Below are 23,635 nucleotides of genomic sequence, written 5' to 3' on the forward strand. Positions count from 1 at the left end.
TATATATATATACAGTATTAAACCAACATTTGTGTGTGTATATATATTTATCCAGTGCTCTCACAACAAAATTTTGATTTGAAGAGGGCACACAGATCTGATTTTTTTTTTCTTTTCCAGTAACTAGTATAATAAGCACTGGTATTTTTGTATAAAAAACAGAAAAAATACAAAACAAAAGACTGAATATTATGTGGTATGCATGACATTAAAAAAAATGGTGGTTTCAAAGCAATATGTACCCTGGTGTGTTTGCCATATCCTAGAGTCCAGCTTAAAGTGCACCTGATCTGTATTGCATTTTGATATTAATCTCTATGTACAATGTTTTGCATGTAATTTATATGGTTCTTGGGAGAAAAAAAAAAATTTGAATGAATTGTCAGTTAGCTTCTTCTGAGAAAACAGACTCCAAGCAGAGATATTACTCAAATCAGAAGTGGACGAGCAGTTGAGGGGTGGGAAAAGGGGTACATATACAAAAATTAAAAAAATAATAATAATAAATAAATAAAACATGCTGGGGGTGGGGGAGAAGGGAAATGGTTTTGAATCAATAAAGCTTTGGCTGTTGAGCAGAAACAATGCGCAAGTGCATCCAGAGAATAAAATGTGCCCACATGTAACTGTGACGTCCTCAGTGTGTCCACCAGCTTGTGAAATCAATCCCCATCTTCTCCTGGTGCTGGATGAATGGCTGAGCTTCCCATCCCAGCAAGGCAGAGCGTGCAAGTAGGGCCTGCAGGGTGGAAAGAGGGATGGGAATCAAGAAGCAACCCCACTGCTATGACAGAGTCCCTATAGGCAGGGTGGGTTTTCTCTCTGCAAGCCTCATTATTCAAAGGCAGAGTATGTCTTCTTCCATTCAAGGTCCAGAATCAGTTGTCAAATGCTAGCCAAAGCCAGTGGCTCCTGGGCTATGTGACAAACTAACCCTAGAGCAAAAATCCTCCTTGTCCTCTTACCTGGTGCCCTTTCTGCGATGCCTTTAGGGTGAGTCAAGGCTATGATCTCCAGCTTCTGGGGATGGTGTTTGAGCTATGTCCTACCTCAGTGCTGAGACTCTTTTGCCTCTGTAGAGGCCCTTTGCCAAGACACGAGTGACAATGAGAAATAAAAGCAATCTTCTGAAACGTTCTTGTTCCCAAGCACAGTTTTTTTTTTTTCACTAGATTGCTTTAACTCCTAGTTTTTGGCCGAGAAGCTATTGCTTCTCTGTGCCTTTAATAAGAGGCTTTCTCTGGAGCCAAGTCAGGATGGCAAGATTGAGCTGGGCAAGGCTATCAAGGAGGAAATTCAATCTTCCAGCTGGGTGTCTGACCCTTGGAGCCCGGGCCAACTGATATGAAGCGGCTGTAAAAGCTTTATTTCGCAGCATCGCTGTCTTCCCTGCTCGCATTCTAGGCACGGTGTTTCTGCTGACAGCATCTTCCACCTCCTCAACAGAAGCTGCTTCTTTCTTTAAACTTAGTACAGGCTGGACGCAAAGAAATAAACTGTTAGCGGTGCTTTTAGCTATTTAAATGGGGAGAAAAACAGCCAATGTTTATTTCTTTGTCCAGGGTAGACATGAGTGCTTGCGTGACGTGGGCTCCTCTCCCACGTCCTTAATTGCCAAGCCGATAGTGGCTCTGGTGACGAGTCCCGTGGGTGTCTGCGCAGTGACGGGGCTGCCTCACCTGTCTGTACCCCAGGACAGACATTTGGGGGGCTTTTTGCTGCTACCACAGGGAGCAACCTGCGGGTCCTGGGGCAGGCAGGATGTGTGCTGCTGGGCCTGGAGGGTAGGCCTGGCCTGAGAGGAGACAGTAAAGGAGGCAGGTTTGGGGCTTAAAGCAGGCTTGTCCTGCCCTAGCATTATCCAGAACCTGTGTGCCTGCCCCTGGAAAGCCGTGACAAGACATAAAATGACTCGCAGCTTGCCAAGAGAGCTGCGGTGGTGGAGGAATGGCCGCCTCAAGGGGCTGAGGCCAGGCACCATCACGGGAAGGATGCAAATTTCTCAAAGGAAGCACGATCTTGGCACAGGCTGAGAAGGGAAGGGGAAGCACTGCTCTGCTGGCCCTGAGCGGTGCAGCCCCAGGAGAAAAAAAAAAAAAATCGAAAAATAAAACATATAAAACATTAAAAAAAAAAAAAAAAGCCGCCCGCCCGCCCGCCAATTTATTTGGGGCCCGCCCGCGCCGCTTTTCTCCCCGCTGGGGGCGGTGCTTCCCGCTCGCCACCTCCTGCTAGGCCGGGCGGAAGTGGGGGGGGTGAAGCCGAGCCGGCCGCCATCTTGGCCGCGGGAGCGCGGGGGGTGCCCGTATGTTGGGCGCCATCTTTGAGGCTGGCAGGCAGGAAAGCGACGGCCCGAGCCGCGGGGACGAGGTGGGACGGCGGCGGCTGCGGCGGCCCTGGGCCCTTGGGGTTCGGTAAAAATCCCTGCTCGCCGGTAACTAGAGCCCTTCATAGACCAGCGGGGGGCGGGGGAAAGGCCTCCTGCCCGGCCCGGCTCCCCTCCGCTGCCCTGAGGGGGAGCAGGCCGCGTCCCGGGCCCTGCGGGTCGGGGTGCCCTGAGGGGAGGAGGGGGGGTGCAGGCCGCAGGGCCTGGAGGCAGGGCTGGGGGCTGGGGGCTGGGGGGAGGGCTGGGGTGTTCCCCCCCCCCCCGTATCAGCCCCTTCTGGGCCCTGTGAGACGCGGAGCTGCTGCCCGGGGTTAGGCCCAAGGTCTCCTGTCAGGCCCGGGGCCGCCCTCGCCCTGCCCTTCCCTCCCGCTCCTGAGCCCTTCGTCAGGCCTTGCTGGGCCCTCTGTCCGGCTGTCTGTCCGTCCATCCGACCCTCTGGCCATCTGTCCCACCACCCTGCCCTGTCCCTGCCCTCTCCTTAAGAAAGCAAAGAGTCCCCGGGCTGCCTTCATGGGGGGGGGGGGGGTTAGAGGGGAGGTTCTGCTGAGAAAAAAATGAAAGATTTCCCCCTTAACGGGCGCCTTGCGAGTTCTTTCGAGTTCCAACCTTCTGCCTTCCTTCCGTAGCAGTGCCTCTAAGGGGTGCGCTGTAAGGCAGCCCTCATCTGGCGCGTTGCTCCTCCGTTCCCCCAAGGAACTGCCTTCAGGATCTGACTAACTCTGGATGCACCCGGTTGTCGCCTTAATTTCTCCTTTAGCTTGCTGAAAACAACCCGGTTGGGTGACCTTTTGCGTTTCTCGCTTAAAATTTGGATCGAGGAGGTCTGTGTTTCCTTAAGCTGATGTCCATGCTGAAGGTGCAGAAGGGTTCCGTGCTGTTGCTTGGGTCAGCCTTGTTGCCAGGTTTGGAATGTTTCGCCTACCGGTGCTTCGGTGCTGTTGGGCTGCACTCAGAGTGTGAGCTCTGGGCGTTATTTCTCAAATACTGCGTTATTTGAGCGTACAGACCCCAGATATTCTGCGGAGAGGTGATTTAAGGCACGTCAGAACCACCGCTGCGGCGTGTGCCAGCGTCGGACGCCCGTTCGAGTGATCGGGCGGAGCAGGTGAATTGAATTTTGGTGGCGAGGTGTTGTGGGGGAAGAGCCAGGCTAAGGAGAGCTTCCTCTTGCTCTGCCCCTTCCCATCTCAAATGGCCGCTTCCTGGGGAGATGGGTTCGTTGGGAGGTTAACTACAACGTTACAGTGAGGATGAGGAATCATCTTTAGTCCCGTAGGTATTTGCTGCTAGGCCGCAGCGTTGATTTCAGAAATTGTATTTAAAAAAGGGAAAAGAAAGGAAAGATGTATTCTTTAACATACTCTCTTTTCTCGGAGAGTAGATGGAGGAGCTTCAGCAGTGCCCTTCCTCCGGAAACGATTCCCAGTGTCTGCTCAGACACTGAGGAGGAAAATGAAGGAGAGCCACCCGATAGAAATAAAGGAAAGAAGGGGTCATGGATTAAGGGAAAACCACTACATAAAAAATTGGTGCTCTCTAAAAACTGTTTAAGGGTTTGGGACCTGCAGGTGCTGCCTACACCTGTGTGCGTTGCAGTCGTGCCTGTTGCCACTGAGCAAAACGGGGAGAGCTGCTTTGTCGAACACGGCGTGTTAAAGCATGTGCCACTGCCTGGAAGAAAAGCACGGACTTCCCTCGTGTGGGACTTCTTCCCTAGCGATCTGTGGTTTACCTGATGGTTTCCCATAAGCTGAGAATGTTTAAAAGGAAAAAAAAAAAAAAAAAAAAAAAAAAACAACAAAAAATAACACCAACGTCTAGACTGGCGAGGCAAATCCTCACCTGGGGACTGAGTCAGCGGTGACATCACCATGCGAAGCATTGTGTGCGCTTCAGGTCGGGGCTGCTATAAGCCTCGCAGCGGGGAGGGAGAGCAGATCCAGGGTGCCTCTGTGTCAGCCCTCTGCCCTGGTGGCTTCGTGAGCACTGAGAGTTTGACTCCTGTGTTCCCAGCTTTCGCTTCCGCACCTGTGGTGTGGCAGAGCCAGTGAGCTGCTTCCTCAGCTGGAAGAGGAAGAGGAGTGACCTCAACATTGCCGAGGTAAAGCACAATTATTGAAAAGATCTGACAAAGATGTGGGTTGTACCAGCACGGCCGCTGCAGCTGCAGCAGATCCTGGAGCATTGGAGAAGATAGAGAGGGGTTTCTTCGTGAAAAGAATGCTGTTAAAAGTGTTTTCATGCCAGAAATTAGGACAAACGCCTCTGTTTGGACATCCTCTATTGACCTGGCACATTGGCATTACAGCGTACCTGGCACGCTGTTTGTATTTAAAAAAAAAAAAAAAAAAAAAGGTATTTTAGAGGTATTTGAGTCAGGGCAGGCCAGAAACCTGCCTTGGCACTTCCACATCGCAGCAATGCTTACAGACCCTGCATCCTGGCTGCCAGGCCAGGATCTAAATTTGATGGTGCTGTTGGTAAACTGAAGCTCAGGAAGCGCTTCTGGGTTTTTCTGTTCTTCCACGTGAATTTTTACCCTGTGAAGATGGTGTATTAAGCTATTTTCATAACAACAAATAGGTTTAAAAGCAGTTTCAGTTTAACATCTACATACGTGGGTGTTATTAACAGAGCTTTGTATACTGAGCTGGTGCTTGGTAGGAGAAAACATAAATCTTACCTGGGAAACTCGGACACCCCCAACTACATACTGCTATGAGGAAACTCAGATGTAAGAACACACTGAAATAACACCTCACCAGAGCTGCTGTGCTCCTGACCACCAAAGGCACCTTTTTCCAACACCGTCGTACTGGAAGTTGATTCAGACTGGCATTATGCAGCTGGTTCCATCCGTAACGTGTGACTGTACAGTGCTGTAAAAGAAATACTTTTTCACAGCTTTGGAGAAAGTGAAGCAGAGAAAACCACACATAACCACTGATACCTGGACCCCAAACTGCCACAGACTGACAGTGATGCCCACTGGATATCTCCTGATGCCCTGCTGCCTTCTGACTGCTCCAGCAGAAGTCCCATTTGAATTAGCCAGCAGGTCCCTCTGAGGGAGGGACTTTGCTAAAACTCCTGCCGTAGGAAGTATCCTACGGGAGCCAAGTTGCTAAACTGATGTGTGGTTTTCCCTTAACCCCCTCACCCCTGACTTTCCAGCTCCTGACGACGCTGCCAATGTGTGCAGTGTCACCGTGTGCCAACTAGGTGCCAGCTGCCATGGTTTATATATTGTAAAATTAGTGATTTGGGACTCGTGAGTACTGAGGAGAGGCTAGCAATTGCTTAAGAGCTTTCCTTGTGTCGCTCTGGGGCAGGGAGATGGGTGAAACATCTTAGGCTTGAAAGTGATTCCCTGCAGAGTGGCGTGCTCAGATCTGAACAACAGATCTGTCGTTTTGGCCACCTTATTAGATCCCTGCTTGAGAGGTTGCTTGCAAGAATCGATTCCTCTTCACCTTGATGTGTCAAGCTAAAGACAAATCTGTGCCGAAGCACTGTCTGATCAGACGAGTGCCTCGGTGCAGGATTGTTCTTTGACAGCTACAGAAACAGCAGGACGATCAGCGCCTTCAGAACAGATTGATTTGATCTTGAGGCTGTCACAAAACAGGTCCCTGAAGTGGCACGCCTTCAAATAGAGCTGCTTGGGCCAGCAGCTGTACCTGGCGGCTGCGGTAACTCAGGGCTCAGAGTGTGAGAGCGCGGTGAAAGGTGATCCCCAGCTGGCTGCTGGAGGAAGCTGAGGCAGCATTCAGCTTTAACCTTTGCCTTCTTGGCTGGCATCTTTGCACTCCTGCTGTCAGTGGGTGTTGAGTGTCCTTCCCCCCAGCCTCAGAACGTGCCCTCAGATGTAGGCAGCGTTTAGCAGCTTAGAATTCACTCAAATATAAAGAGTACAAATGATGCTTTTGCTTTGGAACTCTTAGCTTGAGGTTTTCCTGCAGGCCATGAGGTTTCTTGCAGCTGCAGGGATGAGTTCTGTTAGCAAGAGGCTGTTCTGTGCTTCGACTGTGGGAAGATGAATGGTTACCTGTGCACTGTTAAATATAACTTGACACCTAGCACACCGCACTTGCAGCCTGTGGGGTGCTTTAACAAGCAGGTAAATCAGCAGAGGCTGTTTTGCAGCCGGGGTGATGCTGGGTGATTAAAAAGCAGGGGCAGAAGAAGGAGTTTCTGGTGTTCATTCTTGCTTGTCATCCGAATCTCCGCTTCTACTGTTCTTAAAAACAAACAAACAAAAAAAACAACAAGGGGTAAGCATCTTAATATCTTTATTATAAATGGAAGGCACAAAACAGGCCAGCAACAGAGACTGTCCAAGAGAAATGCTTTGTGCTTTATAAACAAACAAGGCAGTACCCTTAGGTGGGTGTGATAATCCTCCTCTAACGCGTTTTTGGAGTGCAAAAATAGATTTGTTCCCTTCTTGCTCTTCTCTCTGGGACAAAGGCAGAATAGGTAACTGCAAAGGTAGACCAGGGAGGTCAGTTTGTTCCATACTGAGAAAGACAAGCCTGTAAAACAAACTAGACAGATTTTCTTTGTACTATTTCTCTTCCTTCAGCAAAGGCAAAGCTTATGACACTTGGTGTATTTCCAGACCCCCAGCTACTGACGCTGTAGCGCATCTCTAATTCTTTGGTACAAAAGGTTCAAAATCTCTTAATGCAAAAGCTTTACCAGCACCCTGGAGCAAAAAAAAGAAATCTAAAAATCTTACTAACTTCTATTACAGACCTGCTGAGTGCACCAGAGTTACTCATTTTTATTCAGGCTTTCAGGGGCAACTTCAGTTGGTTTAGCGCCTGGATTGCCGTGTTAGCAGATGTCAGTTTATAAAAAAAAAAAAAAAAAAAAAAAAGCTTTTGAGGTCCTTTTTAAAACGAGACTGCTTTTCTGGAATTTAGGGCTGCGAGGTATCCTTGGTTTTGCTTTCTTCCCATTCCTTAGACCAGATCCATTCAGATTCTGAACAGCGTTCCCGGGCTGTTCAGGAAAATGGAAGGCAACAAGCAAAATGATGAGCTCCTTGGGCAGTCAAAAGAGCTAAATCTGGAGAGTGTTTTGAGTCAAACTTCCATGCTAAGGAGCACCAGTAATTGTTAGAAGTAGCTGCAGAGGAACCTGCATGGCACTGGGTGTGTTTCTGAAGGTGCTAAAGGTCCGAAGTGACGATTCCTATCCATACTAAAGAAGAGAAGGAAACCTTGCACTTAACTACTGTTTTTATTCCCTTTGTCCAGCAGTCAAAAGCAGTAACTAATATGAGAACCCAACTTTTCCTCTCTTTATTTTAGATTTGGGAAAATTCCCTGCCAAAAAAATATTTCCTGGAAAATTCACTAGTGTTTGTGTGAGTAAAAGGTTCCAACCTTTTATTATTAATTTGTAAGAACTATTTCATCCACTTTTGTCCGGAAGAGTCAGAAATAATTTGCACAGAAATGTGCAGCGTTTTAATGAAAGGATTCAGAATCACTCTAATTTGAACTTTATCTGGTCTGGTTGCAGGTTTTGTGACATTTAGTGTCTCTTAAAAAAAAATAATCAAAATTTCTGACTTCATATCAGAAAAAAGAAAAAAAAATGCTTGTGGCTACATAAAATCTGTTGCAGCTCTGCTCATCGAAAAATCATTGGCTGTTAAATTGGACCTAAGTCGTCTTCTCTAACCTTTCATGATCCTGCAGCAATGGATGATGATGGATATATGGATTAGGGAACAGCACGTGATGGCAAACCTGTGGTATTTGCTACAGCGCAGAAAGAAAAACCAAATTGCTTCCAAAAAAATCAAACTAATTCAAAATCCTTGGTATCATGCAGCCATGCCACTGGCAAAGTGAGCATTCCCCTGCCTCTCAAAGCTTGCTGTACCCTTGATCTGCTGTCTTCCTGCTGTTAATTGATTGCAACTCTACGTGTCTGATCAGGGCTACGAGTTGTTCTCGATATGGAGATCATACAACATATACTGTGCACGCTTGTGTGTATAGATATGTTTATCCTGTATGCATGTACATCCGTATGCATATTTGTGTGCTGGCCCCCAGATCACTCATGTTACAAAGCATCGGCCTCGAAGGCATACTCATCCAAATCTTTTGTAGAGCCTCCATTTTTTTCTAGTTCCCTCAAAATGAGAGAATTTTTTCGCGCTCTCTGTGTCGAAAAGGCAAAAATTCTGATTTTCACTGTCGCTCTCGCTAACTTTCTCTCACTCCCTCCTCGTGTGTGTATAAGCACAGATGTGTGTATGCGTATGCACATCTGTGTCTTTATATGCACTGGTATGTTTTTTGCTGTACAGGTAATAAAGACGGGGAAAGGTTTTTGTGTTTTCTTAATAGGTGAAGAAATCTTGAAGACCAGAGATTGGAACATACTGAATTTTAAATTAAAAAAAAAAAAAAAAAAAAAAAGTTAAATTGTCCGGCTGTGGAAGATGGAGCCTCATTTTTGCAGCCACTTTGAATCACGAGTTCATCTCTAAATGCGCTGGGTTTTTTGTTTTTGTTTTGTTTTGTTTTTTTTTGGTTTTTATTTTTTTGAAGAGCTAACTAACCCTGGCTGTCTCCAGTCTGAGAGAGCATTCAAATGGACTTGCTTCCTCCATTAGTTATAAGCTGTTTAAAAGCGCATCCTATGTTTGAATTGTGGATGAGAGGTTCCCTTGGCAAAGTGAGGAGGAAAATTCTTCCTACCCCTTTATTATTAATTCACGGATTCAGTCTTGGTTCGGCCTACAGGAGAAGTTAACTGGAAGTCTTTGAAGATCGATAACTTTGCTGAGGTTGTCCAGGTAGGTGAAATAAAGACCCACAGTGCCTGGAATGTGCTGTTTAATGCGTCCTAACTGTGTTCTAGAGAAGTTATTTGTAGCCATAGTTGATTATTGACTTGCATGTATCATCAGGTGTTTTTTTTAAGAAGTGACTCCGTTTTCAGGCTTCCAGATGTGCTCCAAGTCATATTATTGAGGATGTGGAAGAGAACGCTTGCTGACAAAGCTCCTGGCAGCTTTACAGAACTTTAATATTGTGTTAGTTCATGTAACAGCTGATTTCAAGGCTTTGCTCTCCTCGAGAGACTAATTTGATTAACTGAAGAAAGCTGGAAAACTGTTCATTCCTCATTATTTTTCACTTGTTACTTTCTTTAGGGTTACTTTTAAAAAGAAGATTTCACTGATCACAAGCCAGTAGAAGACTTTCAGCTCAAGCAAGGGTGAAGACAGCTCTCTCCAAGAGCAGAGGAAGTCCCTGTGGAGAGAACCCGAGCTTGTTACCACAACTCGTCGGCATGTCTAAACAAGGAGACGATTGTTACTTCTATTTTTATTCTACCTGTACCAAGGTATGGCTGGCTTTCCTTTGCTTTGCTTTTTTTTTCCCTATTTTTTTCAGGAAGGAGTAGATTAGGAGGAGGAAGCACACTGGTCTTTGGTTAACTTGAGAACCAGATAGATTCTGAATTCAATTGTAGCAACATTAGGCAGCAGCATGGCCGTTTTGGAGGCTGTACTATATTTTCCTTGTTGGTTTCCTTTTGGCTCCAGGGAGACAACTGTGCCTACCGCCACTGCGAAGCTGCTCTGGGCAATGAGACAGTCTGCACGCTGTGGCAGGAGGGTCGTTGTTTCAGGAATGTCTGCCGATTCAGACACATGGAAATTGACGTGAGTGCCTAACGATGTGTTCTCAAAATAAATCAACAAAAGCATTTTTCAGTGCCGTAGGTGTGCAGATCGTGCTTTTGCAGGATAGATTCGTTTGCTTCAAAATCATACTGGTTTCTGTTACCAAGAGAGGGGGTGGGAGGAAGCAGAGGGAAATAAAATCAATGCCTTAGGTATGTCTTAGCAAGATATTTTTTATTTTCTTATTAGATGCTGACAGTTTTCTCAACAGATGCAGAATAACTGTTAATAGACTGCTAAAACGTGCTGGAGCAGGGGGGGTAATAAACAGGCTGTTCTATCCTCATGGGAGAAGGCCTGATAATGAACTATCAGGTCTCTTCTGTCCTGAAGTCCTTCAGATAACACTGTTGTAGCTGCCTGGGGTAGGAAGTGGGGAAAGTTAAAGGTGCAGAAGAACTGAGTCTCTGAGAAGTAGTTCTGGATAGAGTTAACCTAGGCAATTTCAGATGTTCTTTTTCCCTCTGAATAATCCTAGGTGTGTTAGTTTAACCCACCCTCAACTGATGTCTGAGAGTGCCTGTCTTCTCAAACTGAATGATGACCAATCTAAATGTGCATAGTGGTTACAGCTTATGCAAACTTTGTGAATATGCCTGGAAATACTATACCTAACTGAGAAACTGACCTTTGGAATGATGTTTCAGCACTGTGTTGTGACAGCTGTCATGATCTGGAGCTGTGCATCTCTTTGCAAGCCTCAGGTGCATGTTATCACGAGCTTTTCTTTCTTTCTGTCTTCAGAAAAAGCGCAGTGAGATTCCCTGCTACTGGGAGAACCAGCCGGGAGGCTGTCAGAAAGCCAACTGTGCTTTTCATCACGCAAAGGGACGTTACATCGACGGACAATTCTTACCACCGAGCAAGAGTGAGTTTAGGTCCTTTTTCTTTAAGCGCTGAAGAATTAATTTTGAGTATTACTTAGTGGGTGCCAATCCTGTAGGGGGCATCAGGTAACTGTTCATTTGTGAGTGCAGGAAAAGGTCTGCGGTCATAGGTGGTCACTTAAACCGTGTACTGCTGGTGTTTGTTTTCTGCTTTCGTGCTCAGCTTCTCTTTGCTTTGTGTGATGTTTGCCTTGCAGTTTGCTTCCTGTTGTTTCATCTTTTGCTGGGTGGTAGGGAGATGTGTTGTTGTTCGAAGGGAAGTCATTGTTCATGGTGTAAACGGTGATGGGATAGGCAAAAGGAGATGCTGAATTCATTGTCTGTGCACGTTATCTGCCTTTGCTACCATCTCTTTGCATTGTGGTCAAAGTTTTAAACTGCCATATTACCGATGATCCTCCTCTTCCTCTAGCTACACTGCCAAGTCCGCCTGAGTCCGCGGACGATGATTTGAAAGTGGCTCAGATGTCACTGCAGCAAAACAAACTTTCTGTCCAGTCAAATCCCTCTCCACAGCTAAGGGGGGTGATGAAAGTGGAAAACTCTGAAAATGTCCCAAGCCCTACACACCCTCCAGTTGTAATCAATGCTGCAGATGATGATGAAGATGATGATGGTGAGCATGTTTTGGTTCTTGGAAGGAATTTGTGCTGTAAATGATTGTGTAAATCTTTGGTTCTTGGAAGGAATTTGTGCTGTAAATGAATGTGTTAAATCTTTGGTTCTTGGAAGGAATTTGTGCTGTAAATGAATGTGTTAAATCTTTGGTTCTTGGAAGGAATTTGTGCTGTAAATGAATGTATAAATCACAGATGACCTGAGGTCTGACTAGCGATAGGGCAGGCAGTCTGGCCAGGTCACTGGTGGCTTTGTCTGGCAGTCAGTGGACAGAACCTGAAATGTTGGAGGAAAGCTTAGAACCACTCCTGGCTTTAGCTGGTCTGTTGTGTAAAGTTCTATGTGAAACTAGGAAGGAAATTTCCTTTTTCTGTCTGAAGAGCAATGTGTTGTGTAGTAGTTAAAGCTGCAGAGAGAACCTAGAGTCCTAGATGTTTTGTCCTAGTGTATTCTACTTATGAGTTCATCCGGTCAGTGTAGCTGTTTAAAAAAAAAAACAAAAAACAAAAAACAAAAAAACAAAACAGCAACAAAGTTTTTTATATGAACCATGGGCTGAAGTGTCACTGCATGAGCTACGTAATCATGAACAATCTGGTCTGTGCATAACTAAATAGATTTTTCCCCTTCAGACCAACTTTCTGAGGAAGGAGAAGAGACTAAAACTCCCGTCCAGCAACCAGCTGCAGAAGGAAAAAATGGATTACGGGTGATTTCCACTCGGAAAGCCAGTTCTACTACTACTAAACAAGGTATTCCAGCACCTTAGTAGGATAAATCAGAAGAACTTGACAGTTAAGTCAAAAGCAGTGTGGTGTAAAAACACAACAAAATGTAGGGGTGCTGAATGGACTCAGTTATTTCCGTGATCTCATTTCTGCCATTAATACCATCATGTGCCCATTGGGTCAGAAAGGTGAACTCCTTTTTACTTTTGGAGAACAAAACAGGGCCACATCATGGAGTTTAAATGGCTGCACGTGCAGCCTTGCAACCACTGTTGATAAGCCATATCTAATGATAGAGGGATCTAATATCATGTAATTGGATTAAAATTAAAACTACATTTTTAACCCTGAAGGATGAAAGGAGGGGCAAAGTGCCATTGGTTCTATGGCTCTTTCACTTGTGAGGAGTGTTGGCAGGCTTTATTCTAAATACTTCAGAAAGTTCCTGAGCGCTAAGAAGCCTGAGGACCTGTGGTCCTCAGTGAGTGCCTCTAAGCCTGTCTCATGAACTGTTTCCTGTTTTCAGAGGGCAGTCTGAATTTTGGAATAAAAACACTTGAGGAAATCAAATCGCAGAAGATGAAGGAAAAAAATAAGAGACACGGTGGTGAGTTCATATTCCCTACTTTCTTATCCTGTTCACGGCAGGTGATGGTGACTGGGAGCTGCTTGAGGGACAGACTTCCATTTTTAGCTGGGGGCATCAAGCAACCTGATTCTCAGCCAGCTGGTATTCTAGATGGGAGTTAAAAGGGCAACCAGAGGCAAATTAGTCACCTCTCTTATTTACATGCTCTGCTTGCTGTATTTTTGACAGTAACAAATAATTTAAAATTTTCTGTTCTTTGTGATAGTTTTTTATGTTGGGTAAACTTCCTTATGTTTTGGTTGCTCTGAACAGAAGGTTCTTCAAGATCTTCTCTTCCTCCCGTTGATTCTGTGATTTTTCCCGCTCCAGAAAAGGAAAATGTCCGGACAGTGGTGAGAACTGTGACACTGTCTTCAAAGGAAGGTAATAATGAATGCTTTTGTTTTGATTTCATTACTCCTACACTGGAGGGTTAAGCAATAATTAAAACAACTCACCCATGTTAGCCTTCTGGTGCTGCCTTCTGTTCAAAACGTGCTTTTATGCATAAAGTTCCTGATTGTACTGGAAAGATTTGGTGCTCAGGTTAAGTGCAGTGGCAGGAGGAAAAAAAAAAAAGTGTCAGTATGCAAATAGGGGGGTAACTGAAAAACAGAAGAGTAACGAGAAGAAAGAGCTGTAGAAGCCAGTGCTATATAAGAAGCAATTTCCGAAGCATTAAAGAGGCTGACAGTGGCAGGTTGTGGACACAGTATGACAGGAGTTTGTGTATAAATTGTTTAGAGCTGTGCAAATGCCTTTTAAAGGAAAAAAAGTGTGGAAGTACTTTTACTCGTAGACATTCACCTTAGAAAGGAATATTTCTCAGCATTTGTACCTAATAATATTCTGCTTGCATATGCAGCTTTGTTCTGCACAAAGTATAGCTGTCAAGCAGACTCAGATTCACTCTCTACTATCTCAGCTGGAATTTGAAGCAACCACTGAGACTATTAATATATTTTTTCTATGTTAATTATAGTTAAAATATGAGTTTGTGTGGTTTAGCTGTCAAAACAGTGTCTGACTGGGATTTTTTGGACATGGGCTAATAGGATAATATTTCTGTTGGCTACTGGTTTCTGTGAAATAGAAAAAAAATTCCCTTTTGTTTTAGGGGAGGAACCTGTGGTTCGACTAGATCTTGCTGATAAACAAGGAAAACGGAAAGCCTCTGCAGGTAAGAACTTTTTATGAGCTGTTACGTAGGTGCTGCCTTCTATATATGACTGCATTAAAGAGTATTTTTGATGCATGAAAGGAAAATACATTGCAGTGGAGATCTGTGACTGCAGAAATGGCAAAAAAAAAAAAAATCATTTAGCAGCTGAAAGGCAATTCTATGAAAATATGCTTGAAAAATAGAAGCTTGTTGTTGACTTCTCAAACCTTCCTGCAAAGAAATGTTCTTAAAATATTCCTTGTTTTCTCTGAAGCTGATGTAAGCGCCCCTCCAGTGAAGCGCAGCCTTGCTGAAAGGCTGGGGAAGAAGGTAGAGGCTCCGGGAAATGCTGAGAAAGCACCCAAGAGAGGTACAGGTACTAAACGGGCATCTGGATTGGATTCCTGGGTTTTATATTTAGTCTTTCTGTTTTGTCCTTTTCCAGTGATGTTTCTTTTTGCATGTTGGCTGAGGTTGTAATCACTGGGATTCAAAGTTACCTTTCCTGTCTTATTTTGAAATGTGAACCTGAAGTTGACATTATGCAGCCTCCCTAATTCGTTCTTTTTCTGTTTTGCAGTTCAAGTTCCCAAGCCTCTGAAGGACAGACTAGGATTACCTCCTAAACAGACCAGTCCTGACAAAGGTAACAGCTAGATATTGAATATGCTTTCTCCTCCTTCCTTTCCATGACCTTGGACTGTTTTCATACATCCCTAAAAATTAATTTAAACGAAAACAAAGAACTGATGCCTCTTGCTTGAGTGCTGAAGCTCTTCTGACAGCCACTATCAGAACTCTGGCTCTAGGTGTGTGTTTATTTTCCGCTTGTGCCTTGTCAAGGTTTTTAGCTGCTTCTGTGAACCGTTACATACAATTAGAATAGAACCACTGCCAGGAGCAGGAATTTGAAATGCAGTCTGAAAAAGTAATAAAGTAAAGCAGCATTTCTGTGTAGCAGTTCTCTCTGGATAGGGCTGGTCTTCAAAATACAAGTGGCTCAGAGGAGGAGAATGTTGTTCTGAGGATGTCGTTCTAAGATGCGTTATTGGGAACACTCAAGATTAATTTTCCTTAGTGCTCTGACAAATTCTGGAGACTTAAAATATTGCTGGACTCTCTTTAAATGTTGGTGCTTCTCCTCATTTCTTGATGATGACAGGGAAGGCTGCTAAGCCGAAGGGAGAGATCTATGTGAAAACACTGGAGGAAATCCGTCGCGAGAAAGCTCTTCAGAGGCGCGAAACTCAAGCCAAAGCCGAGGCTGAAGGGCATGGTAAAAGTGAGGATTCCAGCGCAGGGGCAAGACCTGCTCATGCAGGTCGCATCAAAACTTTCTCTGAAGCCTTGTCCGAAAAAAAGAATAATCGCTTGGCAGAAGAGAAGAAAAAAGCAGGAGAATCCCATACCAAGATCAAAATTCAGGGTGAGTCCAAGAAGCAGCTCGCTCTGTCCGGGCCCAGCAAAGGGCAGGTGAAGGAGCTGGCAGGAAAAGTCAAACCAGAAGGAGAAGTGCGCGTTAAAACCTTGGAAGAAATTAAGCGTGAGAAAGCTCTGCGGATGCAGCAGAGTGAAGGAAATGTGCCAGCTCCCTCAGCACAACCCGGACCTGCCCCAGCAGAGCAGAAATCATTACGGAGCACAAAACTAACAGGTAATAAGATGCTTTAATGCCTGTCCCAGTGAGGTGCTTCCCATATTGAACAAGTTCAGTTTGCTCAGGATCTGCTTCATGGGTAAATGCTGAATGGCTTGCACATTGTAGCCTTTCTCTCTCTCTCTCATGGGACACAAGGAATAAATGCACAAAGGCAACAAGTACCCAGCTTTCTTTATTTCTGCTGTTGACAAAACTCTTTTTTTGTCTTTTTTTAAAGCACCTGAAAAAGAAGAAAAGAAGGCAGTGGAATTGAACCGGCCTTTTCCTAAACTTCCCTCTGCATCTGATGTGCAGGTGAGTCCTCTGTGAAGACATGCATACATGCGTACAATTTCTGATAATTCTGACAAGTTCTGTTACTCACCGTGTGCCACCCTCTTGAGTGTGTTCTTACCCTTCAGCATCTGGTAGGAGCTGCAGTGCAGTCTAAATCCTATTGCCAGCAGCATTTCCAGACAACTCTGTAATCCTCAAACTTGGAATCAGTCTGTTTATACCACAGCGAATAAGAAACCCTGTTAGCACCAGCTGAAATCTACACAGCTAACGTGGAGGGAATTCTTTTTGTTCTTACTGACTTTATCTGTCAGACATGAAGGATTTAATACAGAAGGCCAGAGTTCTGTGTTTAAGGAAATCAGTCTGTCAGTGGATACTGTATAGGGGAACTTGTATGACTTTCTGCTGCTTAAAAAGAATGTGATAAATAGATGTACAGCAGAACACCCTAGCTGTTTAAAGAAGCTTGCCATAGTGGATATTGCAGATATGTGAGACTGTTTCCATAGTAAAGCATGGCTCTTGTTACAGGCAGAATTTTATGGAAAAAAAAAAAAAAAAACAGTAACCTGAACGATATTAATATGCTGTTCCACATCGAGACCATTTTGGAGGGATTGCTGATTAGATTTTCTTAACGAAATCTCCACGGATTTTATTTTTTTTTTTTGTCCTATTCATGCACTACTTTTCTTTCCTTCTAGCCCACTCAGCAGAGTGGAACTCGTAAATGTCAAGCGAAGAGCAGTGAGGAGAGACTGTGGGAGAAGCGGCAACAGAGAGAGCAAGAGAAGCTTCGGAAGGAGGAAGCTGCTGTCGAATCCACTGCTGGCTCCTTTGATACTGAACCAGCAGGGAAAGAGGCAGCTCAATTTCAGGACCAGGAAGCTAAAAGTAAGTGTTGAAGGTTAGAGTTACTTAGGTTGTCTTCTGAAATACAGACAGAAGATGACAATTCTCATGCTGTAACTCTGGCTGGGTGCATTTTGCCACACGATGCTACGAAGCGAAGTGTGTACTTTCTTTTTCTTAGTTCATTTCTTTTCCTGTCAGCTAGATGTTAGGTAAGGAACGGGAGACTAGAAAATGACACTACAAATTTGGACTTTGTAGAACAACTTAATAACTGTGGGACATCACTGCAGGGGAGAGGAAGCTGGTACAACAGTTGCATACACTCTTGTCCTGCTATAACTGCTGCTTTTTCCTTTCCTAGAGGGAGCAGGACTTTAAATATAAAAGCTGTCCATATTTGTGAACCTAGCTTGCATTTAGGATTGCTCTGAGTCTGAGGTTTCCCTTGTCCTGGATTATTATTTACTGTAGCTATTCGGTTTCTTTGTTCCTTTGTATGGATTGTTGGTAGACAGAGTTTACTATGTGGAAAAGATTCCTGAGAATCCAGGCAATGGCAGTGTAATTGTGCTGGCCAAATGCATTTAACTGTGTAGAAGGACTGTGGAAATGATTAAGAGAACCTGGATTTTTCCTGAGGCAGAGCAAGACTGTATCAGTTCTCTCTTCCTTTTACTCTAGCCAACTTTACGACGTCTGCGAAGCCTTCTGATGGGAAAGTCACTTCCCCCAAGAAGAAGGCACTGAAACGTAAGGCTCCTGGGAGTTATCCCTCTGCCGTAGCAGCTGTGAAACCACTGACTGCCTTTGCTGACATGATGGGACCTCCAGCCAAAAGAGCAGCCATGGTAAGGCCAGGGCCTAATGCAGAGATGGATCCCTTGTAAAATTTCTACCCTCCTCTGGGACAAAAGGTGGAAAACTCAAACGTTCTGCAGGCCTTCTGTTTCCTTTGAAATCCAGTAGCTGTCTCCAGGATGCTTGTAGAATCCTTCTGTATTTATGAGATGAATGGCACCCTGTAACTGGTACTCTGATGCTGTGATTTCTCTGGTGTGGGGGATTTTGTCCATTAATGCCATGTTCTTAAAAGACACAAGATCGTGAGTAACCTCCAGGTGAATGTAAACTTTCTTCAGGAGCACCTTGGTTTTGTATTTTGGCCAAGGCTCCGCAATGCCAGAGGAGAAGCAGCGTGGAGGAAAAAGCTATTAAGGAATCTTTTACCCATGTGTCATAAATACTGTTTTGCTGCTTTCTAGGGTGTTCCAGACATGCCGGAGCGCGTCCCAGCCACCAGACTTGAAGAAAATCCCCAAAACAGGTGACGACCCCAACTTGTTCTTTTTCTTAATCAGTGTATATCCCCAGGGAAACATAAGTTCTGTCACATGTGGGAAAAAATGAGGGTTCTGAGATAATCAAAGCCAAAATCCATCAAAGGAATAAGTCACCTGAAACCACTTTCTAGCAGCTAGCAGGAATGCTTAATTAGGCTTTCTTGAAATGCTGCAAGTCAGCACAGCTTTCCAGTGACTTCTTGGGTTGTCTGAATACCTGAACGAGGATGAGGTGAAGCTCTACTTCCTCGTGAGGTGGTAGATGATGAGTAGTGTCCTCTGCCTTTTGGTCCTCAAGAATGCCACCTCAACTCCAGGTGCCCTGGCTTCACAGATAAACCCCCAGACTGAAAAATGTAGCTGGTAACACATCGGGCTCTAAATGTAGCCCTGGGTTATTGATAACAATCCCTGTGTAAGATTGAAGCGTAGGAGGGCTTGCCTACAGTTTTAAGAGCCGTTTGCAGAAAAGGGATTTCCCATTAAGAAATGGCATATCCTGATTGTTCTTTCTTGCTCTCCCAAGACCTGAAGCGCGTCTTGGAAGCCAGGCAAGATCTGTGGAGCAAATGGAAGTCTCGAGCTCGACCTCAGCTTCTTCCCAGCTAGAAGAGGCACGGACGCGCCGGCTGAGTTCCACCGGGAATGCGCCCTTATCTGCGGATGAGGATTTTGAGAAACTACTTTGGGAAATCTCGGGAGGCAGACTGGAAGCCGAAATCGACTTAGACCCAGGGAAGGACGAGGATGACCTCCTCCTTGAACTCTCCAAGATGATTGACAGTTGAACTGCGTAGTCCTAGGGTATAATTAAAAAAAAAAAAAAAAAAAAAAAAATTTAAAACTGTTCTTCTTGTTGGATACCCCGAGGTGATCCTTTTTCTAACTGAGGCTTTGCAATGAGACTTAAAGCACAGTCCGAACTGGTAGAAATTGGCAGGATCTGCGCTCAGTTGTCCTAAATTTCCCTGCTGGTCAGAGTTAAGGTCTTGTGCATCCGTTCTGTAACTATAGGTGGCTGCCTTCAATATCGAGAGGACAAAGCACTTCTTTTGGCACAGAAAGATCTCCATTGGCACGCCATGGTGCCTGCAAATCGATCTTCTGATGGAGCGATGCTCTGAAGGCTTAAATGTAAAGCTTCTTCCTTCCTCCCCCCTTGGCACAACTCGATGTTGGGCACATTGCGAAGCTTCGGTGTTCTGATTTCTCGGACAGTTGATACCCAAATCCTGGAGTTACTATGTCAACTCTTGACTTTTACTCGTGTATGCCATTGTTTTGACTGTACCCGTGTCAGATGATGAAGCTGTAGGGGTGGGAGGGAGCAGAATCGTTATTCCAGTGTGTTGTGGACCAAACTTGCTGCCAGGAGTGGGGGTGGGGGTCAGCCCACCCAGCCTTACTTTCAATTATCAGGGAGGATCAAATGGTGAAAAGCAGCAGCTCTGCCATGCGGCTCCGCTACCCCCACTCCCTTCTCTTGTGCTGTACCAAAGTTCCCCCAGGCTTTGGTTGGTGCTTTTTGCTGGTGTGAGGACTCCGGGGCGAGTAGTCGGGACTCTGCCGCAGTCATGGGGTCAATGAAGGGTTGTTTAAGTGCCTCTTGGTTTTAAAACTTGCTCCCCTGAGCTGCTGGCTCTGCTGCCTGCTACAGCAAATGTTCGGGTGCCATCAGCATCGCGCTTGGGCGTGGGCACTGACCCTGCGGAGGACAGAGCTGAGATTCGGGTGTATTGTGTACCCTGCCACCAGCCATCGTTTTTTTTTTTCCCCTAGCAGATGAAATTTGAATTATTTTCCGAACTTTTCGCAGAATGGTATGATTTGTGAAGCTGTGGGGGTCCTCAGGCATTTGCTGCTGGCAGAGGAAAAGCGCTTGTCGAATTTGTTGTAAATACTTCATGTTTGGACAAAACCACGCGTCTCTGTGTGTGTGTGTGTGTGCTGTGACGCCCCGGCCCCGCCAGGGAGAACCTCCGCCGACGAAACTGCTGCTGGAGCTCACGCAGGCCTTCATCGTGCCGAAGGACTTCACGGGGACTTCTGCCGGCTCAGAAATGGGGGAGAAAAAGCAAAATCAGGAGGAGGAGAGCTCAGAGACTGCGCCCACCTGCCCTCGCTTTCCCTTCACCCCAAGCCCTGTTCTACCATCAGCCTTTGCCTCTTCTGCCTGCAGTGCTGGGCTTTCGCGTGCGCCATTGCTCCTGTACATATTTTATCCTTTTTTTTTTTTTTAATATTTGTATCCTATTTAATGCCCCCCCCCCCCCCCATAATAAACCTGCGACCATAGAGACGCGGTCCTCCCGGCTTCCTAGAGCGGCCATCAGCCCTCCGCGGTCCTCCAGCATCCCAGCGCCCCTTGCGCGCGCTCCCGCCCGCCCTCAGCGGCTTCCGGCGGCGGCGGCGGAGCGGGAGCGGCGAGGCGGCGGCAGCCATGGCGTACCGCGGGCAGGGCCAGAAGGTGCAGAAGGTGATGGTGCAGCCCATCGTATCCTTCCTGCGGCTGGGGGGTGCCGGGGAGGTGGGTGGGGGGCGGCTCGGACCTCAGGGGGCTCGGATCTGGGGTCCTGGGGGCTCGGCCCGGGCTTTGAGGCCTTGTCGCGGGGCCCTGAGGCCTCGCTGTGGGGTTTGGGGCCTTGTCCCGAGCCCGGAGCTGTCGTCCCCGTGCTGAGCCCTTAACGCAGCGCCCCAGAACCTCATCTTCCGCTACCTGCAGAACGTGAGTACCGCGGGGAGGGGGCGGGGATGGGGATTTGGGGGGTGTGGGGGGAGTGGGGAGGGTCTGGGGATTCCCCTCGCTGAGTTTTCGGCTCCTGGCCGTGTCCCGGGGCGGGTTTGTGGGGGATGGAGAGCTGTGCAGCGTGCTGGTGGGCACAAGGAGCCCGGCGTTTCCCCCTCGTGTTAACGGGAGCGGGATCGTGCAGCTGGGCATGCAGGGGTGTTCTCTTGTGACTGGAAACGTGTTCACCAAACGTGTAGTATTCGCCCAATGGTATAACACTAAAATGTCAGATTGCTCATTAAAACTGCCCCTGAAAGTTGCTCCTCGGAGCGTTTGGGAGCTGTCGTGGCTGTGGCTAGCAGGTATTTCTGAACACGAGAGAGAACAAAAGTGCTCAGTGTTTGTGGCCCGACTTACTCTCCTCCTTCGTTCTGCAGAGGTCGAGGATCCAGGTGTGGCTCTATGAGCAGGTGAACATGCGGATAGAAGGCTGCATCATCGTGAGTATCCGCACGTCCCCATGTTACATCTTTTGTTTTCCCTCATTCACAATCCTGTTTTTTGGTCAAGAAAAGCTATCACAAGGAAAAAAAGCATTGTACTTCTCTAATAAGTAGTCTTCGTTGTCCGGCCAGGATCAGCAAAGCTGATGATGGTTTGTGGTGTTGCTGAACTAATTCCCTTGTTGCTGACTCCTAGGGCTTTGATGAATACATGAATTTGGTGCTGGACGACGCAGAGGAGATTCACTCCAAGACAAAATCGAGGAAACAGCTGGGTAGGTCGTATGTCTGTGCAACCTGAGTGACGCACGCTCTGAAACCTGCCTGGGTCAGAGGTGCCAAACGTGTGATGAGCCTTGATGTGGAAGTTCAGTGAGCAATTTCTGGCTACATCGCTGTCCCTGATGATTTTTGAGCTGGAGGTTTTGCTGAGCGAGGGAGAATCTGTCCCTGCTTGTTCAGCTGCACCTGAAGCCTGTGGCCCTGGGCCGTTCTCACACTTGCTGTGATCTCTGAGTCAAGGCAGGAAGCCACGGTGGCTGCGGTGTTTATTTACCACCTGCTGCTGGGCAGAAGCAGCGCTGTGGGCCCAGTGCTGGGGTTTTCAGCAGGGACAGCGTGTGCTGGAACGGGGACAGTGGCCGGGGTGCGACTTGGGAGCGTGGAGCAGCCAGCAGGGAAGGGACTCTGTGTAATGAGCAAAACCCTGCTCAACCACACGAAATACTTGCTGAAAACATGAGGTTATTTACAAATTCTGGGCTCTCCCTAATCCCCTCGTTCCCTTCTGTGTGTTGCAGGTCGGATCATGTTAAAAGGGGACAACATCACCCTCCTACAGAGCGTTTCCAACTAGAACTTTCTGTTACAACGAAGGTGGCCGCCCTGCTGCGGAGTGCCTGAGTGCCAGGGGAACGTGGCCTGCTGGCTGATAGGAAGTTATTTGTTACTGGGGTTGCATGCTGAGGTAAAAAGTCCTTCCTTTGTGTGGGAGCAAGTTTTTTGTAGCTTGAAACAATACATGATGTATTTCCCAAATAAACGTTTTTCACATTAACTGTAAACGGAAAACAGAAATCTGCTCATTTTCAGTCCTGGCCTTCTGTGAGTGGAGAAGGGGGACAAATACTGAGGTGTGGGCTTTTCTTTTCCTGTGGATCTGATAATTTCTTGATAATGATCTGTGCTTTCTTGAACATTACATCTGCATGATGAGGCCAGGAGGGACTCCTTCAGGGTCCTTGAGCTAGCAGGGTGCTAATGAGGGTGTGGGAGATCTCGCGTACAATTGCAGCCCTTTGTCGCTGCAGTGACAGGTTCCTCAGATGCTTTCTAAATAAGATAAAGAGGGTTTAACTTCTCGAGAATCGTTTTGGGGGTGTTTACTGTGGATCAATCAGTAGAAGTATCTTAGTGGGGCCGTGAGGGATTTGGGGCTGTGGAGCAGTAACCCCACGTTCACAAGTGTTGTCAGATAAATCTCCAGATCAGAGAGTGAGAGCAGGCAACTGGCTTGGATTAAATCTGTCACTTTGTGCTGCTTTGGACAGAGCCTGCAGATTAAACCCTCGTGCTGCTCAATAAGCTGGGCTATCAGATGGGGCGGCTGGGTTTTTATCATTTGATTTATTCTTTTATCCATTTGGGGATCTGTCTGTTCTCTTTAAGTTTCCCCAAGAGAGCTGAGCTGCTTGGTGCATCGACCAGAGAGAAGTTCCCTGGCTTACTTGGGACAACCAGTCCCCTCCTTGTTTTTCTGATCACAAAAAATAAAGAAGGAAAACCAAATGTTGACTGTAACTCGGAGACTAAGATTACCTGAACAGAGAGAAATGAATTTTGATGCGCAGGCTGTGCTAGAAATCTGTTAATCAGCTTTCAGTTTTTCAAAACTTCAATTTGTGTGTCGTAATAATGAAATTTAATAAATTCAAGGTGGGAGATAAATTCTTTTCTGAAAGGGAAGGACAGAAATACGAGTCTTGAGCTGACCCGGCACAGTTCTGCCATTCTGAGAAGTGATAGAGCAGCAGTGTCACAGCAGACGTTCATGGTAAGAAGCCTTTGAGGGGCAGCGTGACACAATTATTTGGCTAAAGCAGCCTGAGCTGTACGGCCTGCTGCTGGGATTGGGAACTCTA

At 46.3% G+C, this 23,635-nt stretch overlaps 2 protein-coding genes across 36 annotated transcripts; both read left to right on the forward strand.

Moving 5' to 3' along the window:
- The first annotated feature begins 2,294 nt into the window (after window positions 1-2,294).
- ZC3H11A (zinc finger CCCH-type containing 11A) lies at window positions 2,295-20,558 on the forward strand. Of its 35 annotated transcripts, none has more exons than XM_084497751.1 (19): window positions 2,295-2,370; window positions 7,705-7,760; window positions 9,157-9,209; window positions 9,570-9,763; window positions 9,966-10,085; window positions 10,851-10,974; window positions 11,406-11,609; window positions 12,244-12,363; window positions 12,866-12,946; window positions 13,298-13,351; window positions 14,085-14,147; window positions 14,404-14,499; window positions 14,710-14,775; window positions 15,292-15,783; window positions 16,007-16,083; window positions 16,773-16,962; window positions 17,605-17,771; window positions 18,186-18,247; window positions 18,790-20,558. In XM_084497751.1, exons 4-19 carry the CDS (start codon window positions 9,710-9,712, stop codon window positions 19,049-19,051), a joined length of 2,232 nt encoding a protein of 743 aa, XP_084353877.1. In that variant the 5' UTR covers window positions 2,295-2,370; window positions 7,705-7,760; window positions 9,157-9,209; window positions 9,570-9,709; the 3' UTR covers window positions 19,052-20,558. The 35 variants fall into 35 exon arrangements, with proteins under 35 accessions (XP_084353877.1, XP_084353880.1, XP_084353889.1 ...); XM_084497754.1 differs by having other exon boundaries at window positions 2,297-2,370; window positions 8,758-9,209; window positions 13,241-13,351; window positions 14,404-14,505; XM_084497763.1 differs by having other exon boundaries at window positions 2,297-2,370; window positions 13,241-13,351; window positions 14,404-14,505.
- A 26-nt stretch (window positions 20,559-20,584) lies between these two features.
- SNRPE (small nuclear ribonucleoprotein polypeptide E) lies at window positions 20,585-22,558 on the forward strand. Its single transcript, XM_084497778.1, has 5 exons — window positions 20,585-20,757; window positions 20,962-20,988; window positions 21,429-21,491; window positions 21,691-21,769; window positions 22,295-22,558. Exons 1-5 carry the CDS (start codon window positions 20,704-20,706, stop codon window positions 22,348-22,350), a joined length of 279 nt encoding a protein of 92 aa, XP_084353904.1. The 5' UTR covers window positions 20,585-20,703; the 3' UTR covers window positions 22,351-22,558.
- The last annotated feature ends 1,077 nt before the right edge of the window (window positions 22,559-23,635 follow it).

Source organism: Aythya ferina, assembly GCF_964211825.1.
Source record: "Aythya ferina genome assembly, chromosome: 25".
Lineage (NCBI taxonomy): Eukaryota > Metazoa > Chordata > Aves > Anseriformes > Anatidae > Aythya > Aythya ferina.